Below are 7,505 nucleotides of genomic sequence, written 5' to 3'. Positions count from 1 at the left end.
AGTGCCTTTGAGGCGGCGACCGCGCAGAGGGAGTCCCCACCTCTCCATATCAATGGCATTCCAGCCCGATTTACAGGCCCTGCCAGGCCCCAACTTTAACCCTTTGTTTGGCTCCCAGATCCAGCGGCGTCCAGGTGACCGGGACCCGGGAGGGCCGAGCACGGCTGAGGGCCGGACGCGCCTCTTCCTCCGCGGCTGCCCCCTCCTGCCGGCCGTCCCTCCTTGTCCCCAACGGCCTGTCCCACTTTCACCCGCCCTGGGGGCCTGGGACGGCGGTGCCTGGTGCCTCGTCTTACAAACACGGAAAAGAATAGACTTAGGTGGGAAGCTGCAGCAGCCCCCAGACGGCCGGCGGGGACAGGCGGGTGACAGCCGCATGTGGGCCCACGAGCAGCGGCTCCAGGGGCGGCCACGTCAGGGAGCGCAGGCCTCTCTGCGGAGGGCCTACGTGCGGAGCCCAAGACAACTGGGATCTCCAACCTCGACGGTCCCGGTGCCGCCCCGGGCAGGACACTTCCTCCGGGCCGGGCACTGGGGGTTTACACCTGCCTGTGCGACTGGGGGCCCGGCCCCCGCTGCAGGCTGAGCGGCCGCGGGCACCTCTCAGCGCCTGAGGCAGACCCGGCTGGAGGCCCCGTGGGCAGCTCCCTGGGACCCTCTCCCGCCCGGGCGCCGCTGCCTCCTGACACCTGCTGGAACCTGTGTGTCTGGATTCCTCCAGGCCCCAGGCTTGCCTCTATTTGCCCTTCCTCTCAGCCGCCCCTCCTCTCCGAGAGATCTAGGCTCGGCCCCTTGCCAGTGGCGCCCCCACTCCCGGCCCTGGAGGAGGTAGTGTGTGCAGGAAGAGCCCGGGCCACCAGAGTTCACCTTGCAGTCCTACTCCGTGGTGCTGGCCTCCGTCTCCATTTTAGGGAGAGCGGCTCTCTGCTTCCTCTGGTCACTGACCCTTTTGCAAATCTGATGAGAGTAGAAGCCTCTCTTCCAAAAAGGGCTAAAACCCATTCCCAAAAGCAGGCAAGCACTGGAAGTGAAAATCTCTTATAGGCTAAGCCCCACGGAGCAAGTGAAGAGGCACCCAGTGTGCACGGCTCCCAGGGCCCTAGAGCAGTGCAGTGAATGAGGTGTGCCTGGGGAACCCTCGGGCCATCAGGGGCTATCTCCTCATAGGGCAGACGGGCTGTGGGCCCTCCTGGGGGAGGCATAGAGGCCAGAGGCTCTTCCAGATTAAGGGCCCAGCTCCTTGAAGAGTCTGTTAGCCACCCAGGAAAGTATATGAATGGAAGGAATTGTCATGAGTGTCCCCTACCCCCCATTCCTTTTCCTTCAGCTCCTAGAACCTAGGAAAGGGCTTGAGGGGGTTCATGACCCCCCAAATGAGGAGTCCATGTTTGTGGGTCCCATCAGGTTTCTCACAGAGGGTCTTTGACCTAAGGAGGTTAAGGACCTTGACCTTCCATAATCTGTCCCTTGTTGGAGGCAGGATTTGAACTGTAGTCTATGAGTCTCAGGTTGCTCCCCACAAAGGGAGTCACAGGCTCCGAGGGGGTCTTTCCTGAGGACTATGAGGCAGGGTTCACCTGGGCTTCTCCCCCTTGCCCTCCTCTGTGGGGTCTCTTCCAGAGCGATCACTTACTCCCCGTGGAAAAGACTTGGGTCCTGGGGCTTCACCCCCATCTTGGGCTCCTGTCTCTGCCACTCTTCCCTTCATCACAGACCTCTGCACGCCCCTCCCCTACTTCCACAGACGACTCTTTATGCTCGGCCCCTGGAGACCTTCGGTGGCTCAGCCCTCAGTTTCAGTATCTGGGGGTAGGAAGGGCACACCTGAGCTGCGGTAGAAGTTGGGGGGGTGGTTTCTAGGCCGTTGCCTGGGCGATGCCACCTGAGCTGGGCGCCAGGCACCTGTTGCCAGGGGAACAGTGTGGGCGGGGCCGGCCCCTGAGAGCAGCTGGGGCCACTGGGCTGAGACTGGAGACGGATCAGTTTCCTGGGGCGGGCAGGGGGACGGGAGCTGGGCTGGGGGTGTGGATACTGGGGGAGCTGGGTGTGTTTGCAACACAAAATGAAAAGCCCACAGGGAGGAGTTGCTGGGGGCGGAGGCTGCGGCTCAGGAGGCAGCTGAACCTCCACTTTCCTTCTCAGCACCGACTGGAGCCCCGCCCTCACCCTTGCCTACTCCCCAGCTGGTCCTCAGCCTCTCCTTTCTTTTGTCCCTGCATCCCCACAAGCACGGATGTCCTTTCGTCTGGTTCCCGGTGGCGGCACCCCTTCCCAGGCTCCCCATCCCACCCCCAGCCCCTCCTTCTCCCAGTAGCTCAGCCTCCGCCAGTCTCGGCTCCGCCGCCCCTCCCTCTGCCTCCACCTCAAAACCCCGCCTGCACCTGGGAGCCGTCTGAGTCCCCAGGTGACACCCATAGAGGGTGCGTTGCTCAGTGTGAAGCTGCACCTGCCGGCAGGACCTCAGCCTGAAGGTGGGTCTGGAGGGTCTTTGCAAGCTGGGCCAGGAGGGCGGCGGCCAGGACGTGACAGCAGGGTGGCAGGAGGAGCAGCCACTGGGCATCGGATAGGCAACGGGCCCCTGGAGGGGACACTGCGACTTGGCTGGAGCAGGACTGTGAGATTGACCTGTGCGTGTCAGGGTGAGAGAGACACCCGTGAGGGGCTCAGAGAGACGTGCTTTGCAAGAGGCCCACAGATGTGAGGACTGTCCTGCCGAGGACGCGGACTTCTCCTTGCGCTGGGCGCCAAGACGCCCACCCTGCAGGATCCGACCCACCCCTGAGTCAGCCAGGTTGTTCAAGGTTCAGAAGACCTGAGGGGACAGATGGCTTCAACAGCCCTTGAACTCCTGGGCATGACCCTGGCTGTGCTGGGCTGGCTGGGCACCCTGGTGTCCTGTGCCCTGCCCCTGTGGAAGGTGACCGCCTTCATTGGCAACAGCATCGTGGTGGCCCAGGTGGTGTGGGAGGGGCTGTGGATGTCCTGCGTGGTGCAGAGCACAGGCCAGATGCAGTGCAAGGTGTATGACTCCCTGCTGGCGCTGCCCCAGGACCTGCAGGCTGCCCGCGCCCTCTGTGTTGTCGCCCTCCTCTTGGCCCTGCTCGGGCTGCTCGTGGCCATCACAGGGGCCCAGTGCACCACCTGCGTGGAGGATGAAGGCGCCAAGGCCCGAATTGTGCTCACCGCAGGGGTCCTCCTGCTGCTCTCGGGCCTCCTGGTGCTCATCCCTGTCTGCTGGACCGCACATGCCATCATCCAGGACTTCTACAACCCTCTGGTGGCCGAGGCCCTCAAGCGGGAGCTGGGGGCCTCCCTCTATCTGGGCTGGGCCGCTGCCGCCCTGCTTATGCTGGGCGGGGGCCTCCTCTGCTGCACGTGCCCTCCACCCCAGATGGACCGGCCCCGAGGCCCCAGGCTGGGTTACTCCATCCCCTCCCGTTCGGGGGCGTCTGGGCTGGACAAGAGGGACTACGTGTGAGGTGGTGTCCCTGGAAGCCCGCTGCTTCAGTCCTGATCTCATGAGCCCTGGCCTTGTGCTGGATGCCCTGCTGTCTGGCTCCATTCTGCCAACCCATTCCCCCGCGGGCGAAACCCATTTCCCTGAAGCTCCAGTCAGGCCCGACTACAGAGCTGAACCCTGACCCTCTCCAATGGGGTCCCCTCAAGTCCTTCTCCTGCCTCCACCCAGGCAGAGCCAGAGCAGATGGGGTACACTGGCCTGCCCCTGCCCCCACCCCCAGACAGATTGCTTTCTTCCGTGGTCCACACTTGGGCTGGCCCTCCTTTTCCTCTGAGGTCACCTGGGCTTCACCCCAAGGGCAGCAGGTCTCTGGCTCCAAACCAAGGAGGGGATCCCTGCCCTGGGGTGGGTCCTCTCCAGCCTGGCCACCGCCTGCATCCAGAGATCCAGGCCAGGAGTCCCAGCCAGTCACCTGCCCCACCTTCTCTGCTCACCTGCTAGTTGGAAATAAACAGAATTTTGTACCTTGGCTCTTTTGATCTGTGGTCAGGCAGGGAAGACCAGGTGGTCTACCCTTGGGCTGTCAGTCCAAGGCCCGCTCCAGGACCTGTCCAGTGGGTGCCTTCCCTCCCTTGCCACGGGGGGTCCAAAGATAAGGAGGGTGAGCCATTTGTGCTTCCCTCTTCCCCCTGCCAGGCTGGCACTCAGCAGCCCCCCAGCAACACCCAAAGCAAGCAACAAAATAAGACAAGCTTTATTTAGCAAAAACTGGTGCGTGTGTGTGGTGGGGGAAGCACGGCAGAAGTGTGCGGGGGCTAAAGGTGAGAGGGTCAGGGGTCTACAGCACAGCTGGGACAGGGCTCAAGATAGTGGAGTCAGAGGTCAGAAGACTTGAAGGCGGACAGTTCTCTGGTGACTTATCATCTGCTCTTCTAAATGCTCAAGAGCCAGAGGCCTAACCAGTAAGGGACAGGCTGAAAGCACCTGAACAGCAGGCAGCCTTTATGTTGGCCCACAGCTCCAGGCTGGCCTCCATGATGGGGATGTCCAGGGCGGAGAAATATCCAGAAACTCTGAAGCATCACCTCCTTGGTTCCCTCATCCAAAGGTGAGAAATACCAACAGCAGAGCCCATGAGAGACTTGGGTTTCTTGGTTATCAAATGAATTAAAAAGAAAAGAAAAGAAAAGAAAACCCTCTCCCAAAAAGCAAAAAAGATAAAATACAAGCCCAAAGCTGTCTAAATCACCATCACGATTTCTCCAGCTCAGGGGGTTAGACTGAGAATTAGACATAATTCTTAGTGGGGTACTCGGGGGCACACGGAGAGGTGGCATGTGCGGCAGATGCTGAGTATCGGGCCATATAATGACTTGAGCTCCGGGACTCCCCAGAGGGGCAGGTGCAGCACAGCAGCCCCCCACCCAACAACAAAAGGCCAGAGGCTGCCCAGCCCAAGTAGAGGGAGGCTCCCAGCTCCCGCTTTTGGGCGTCTGACACAAGGGGGTTGTAGAAATCCCGGATGATGGCGTGGGCCGTCCAGCAGACAGGGATCAGGGTCAGGACCCCTGAGATGACAAAGATGATCCCAGAGACTAGCACCAGACGGGCCTTGGAGTCCTTGTCTTCCACGCAGTTGGTGCACTTGGCTCCAGCGAGGTAGACTAGCAGCCCGAGCAGGGCCAAGAGGAGGGCGACGACACAGAGGGCGCGGGCAGCCTGCAGGTCCTGGGGCAGCGCCAGCAGGGAGTCGTACACCTTGCACTGCATCTGGCCTGTGCTCTGCACCACGCAGGACATCCACAGCCCCTCCCACACCACCTGGGCCACCACGATGCTGTTGCCGATGAAAGCGGTCACCTTCCACAGGGGCAGGGCACAGGACACCAGGGCATTCACCCAGCCAAGCAGCGTCAGGATGATCCCCAGGATTTGCAGGCCGGCAGAAGCCATGGCAAAGTGGAGGGGGACAGGAGCTGCATTGAGAGACCAAGGAAGCAGACTCATGAGAGAGAGGACAGGCTGGTCCAGACCCTTTGTTCCCAGTGAGTGCTAACTCTCATGCCACACGCTGTGGCCACCGCACAGAGCACCGAGAGAGTACAAACCCAGGGAGTAAGGACACCATGGGCAAGGCACACTCCTCGAGCCTCATTTTCTCATGGGGAAAACAAACACTTAATGTTTAGTGTGCAATTTTTTACCTTGGTTATGCGATTGTCACCCAGGCCTGGCCGTTTTGAGGGCAAATGAGACACAAAGCCTTTACCCATGTTAGTCCATGGTCCCAGCCACTTTGCACTTTGCGTACGTTTATCAGACAGCAAAGTAGCAAAAAAAGGATGAAACAGAGGGCAATTTCCAGATGGCCTCCTTGGGACTCAGATGGTGGGTTGGTTCTGGCCATGACTGTCAGGCTCCAAACCTGTCAGTTTCAACATCAAGATCAGAGATCCAGGCTTCCTTCCACTACCCAATAGCAGTGTCCAAACCCCTCACTGGTTCTGTATCCCCAGGCGGGTAGTGACAGTTGTGTCTCAGGTGACCCCGCCTCCCTAGCCTTGCTACAGTCAAACTCTAGAGAAGCAGAAGAAATAAAACAAAGCACCCCAAAGGGAAAAAACACCCCCCAAATCACTCCTTCCCCAAGGCTGTGTGCCCCCCCCTCCAGGGTCACAATGAGCATACCCTCCAAAGTTGGGAACATTTTCTTGTGCCTTCTTGCCCCAAATGCCATCGTCTCAGGACTCAATTCCGCTAAAAGGACCTAAACCCTTGGAGTGTGTCCAGTGAACCGGTCCCTCTGGGGCAGCCCCGGGCCCCCTCACATCCCACTTAATGCTGTGGCTGGCTTCGGGGCGGTTCTGTTCAGGGTCCGGCTGTGGCTCTCCATTACCCCAAGTTCCCGCGCACGATTTGGACTTAACCTCGCGCGGGTCCCAGCAGCGTGGCCAGAGGCCGGAGCGGGCTCGCCTCCTGTGCATCCCGCCCAAACCCGCGGTAATGACCTCGGGGGAGATCGGACGGCAAGACCCCGCTCATCCCGACCCCGGGGTCGGCCCTCCGCGCCTCCGGCCGGGTTAGGCCCGCCCAGGCGCCCCGCACGCGCCCCGCACCTGCCCCGCACCTCCAAGACCCTACCCCTTCCCTCGACCTCTTCTCTTTCAGCACACCGCGGAGTCGGCTTGCGCCGACGGCGCCCCCTCCTGCTCTCGAGCCCTATTTCCTTTGCGAGTCCGACCAGAGGAAGGGTCCGCGGGCCCCCAGTCCCGGAGCCGCGCTGCGGGACGGGCTTAATGGCCGCGAGATCAGCAGGGTCCGCTCCCGGAGGGGAGGGGGAGGGGGACGGGGAAGGGGAGGGGGAGGGGAGCCCCGCCCCGGAGAGCAGCGCAGGTGGGGGAGGGGCGCCCGGGTTTCGATGCCTTTGTCCCCGGGGGGGGGGAGGAGCGTTTAACCCTTCCGTGGCTGCAGAAGGACCTGAGGAGCTCCGCGGCTCCAGGCAGACCCCGCCCGGGGGCTGTGCCCGGTGTCCGCCACCAGGTTAGTCTAGGTTCTCTGCACGCACCCCCACCCACGCCGCCACGCCCCCTGCACCCCACTCCTCGCGGAATCCGCCTCTTCCCCTCACCCCCAGGCTCACCTGCGAAGAGGCCCACCAGGATTCGTAGGAGCCGCCGAGTGTGTGGCCGGGGCGGAGGCGGGGGGTCTTAAAGAGGCAGTGACGTCACTGGACCACCGCCCCGGGGAGGGGCAGAGACCCCATTCCGGACCGCGGGGGCGCGAATCCCAACCTCTTCAGCTGGGGTCGCTGGAGCCCGGGGCCGCCCCGCCTGCCTGTGGCCCGGGCTCGGGGACCTCAGCCGGCTGAGGCCGGGCCCGCAGAAGCTCAGGGCCCAGGGCCCGGGGCTTGGAGCCAGACGGAGCTGGCTCTGGACTCTGCTACTTCCTAGTGGGGACCCCGGGAACTCACCTAACCCACCCAAGCTTCAGCTTCATACTCGGCAAAATTGGAGACAGCAAGCCCACATTTTACTGTGTAGCTATG

General features: G+C 61.9%; 2 protein-coding genes across 2 annotated transcripts; one reads left to right on the top strand and one right to left on the bottom strand.

Moving 5' to 3' along the window:
* Positions 1–2,048: 2,048 nt before the first annotated feature.
* CLDN9 (claudin 9) lies at positions 2,049–3,989 on the top strand. Its single transcript, XM_025984948.2, has one exon. The coding sequence runs from the start codon at positions 2,825–2,827 to the stop codon at positions 3,476–3,478; it is 654 nt and encodes a 217-aa protein (XP_025840733.1). The 5' UTR covers positions 2,049–2,824; the 3' UTR covers positions 3,479–3,989.
* A 638-nt stretch (positions 3,990–4,627) lies between these two features.
* Positions 4,628–7,497, bottom strand: CLDN6 (claudin 6). Its single transcript, XM_072753958.1, has 2 exons — positions 7,431–7,497; positions 4,628–5,436 (listed from the first exon to the last, which is right to left on the bottom strand). The coding sequence occupies exon 2, from the start codon at positions 5,411–5,413 to the stop codon at positions 4,748–4,750; it is 666 nt and encodes a 221-aa protein (XP_072610059.1). The 5' UTR covers positions 5,414–5,436; positions 7,431–7,497; the 3' UTR covers positions 4,628–4,747.
* Between the last annotated feature and the right edge of the window lie 8 nt (positions 7,498–7,505).

This window comes from Vulpes vulpes, chromosome 3 (genome assembly GCF_048418805.1).
Source record: "Vulpes vulpes isolate BD-2025 chromosome 3, VulVul3, whole genome shotgun sequence".
Taxonomy (NCBI): Eukaryota; Metazoa; Chordata; class Mammalia; order Carnivora; family Canidae; genus Vulpes; species Vulpes vulpes.
Note: the sequence above shows the minus strand (reverse complement) of the source record. Positions and strands in the feature narration are given on the sequence as shown.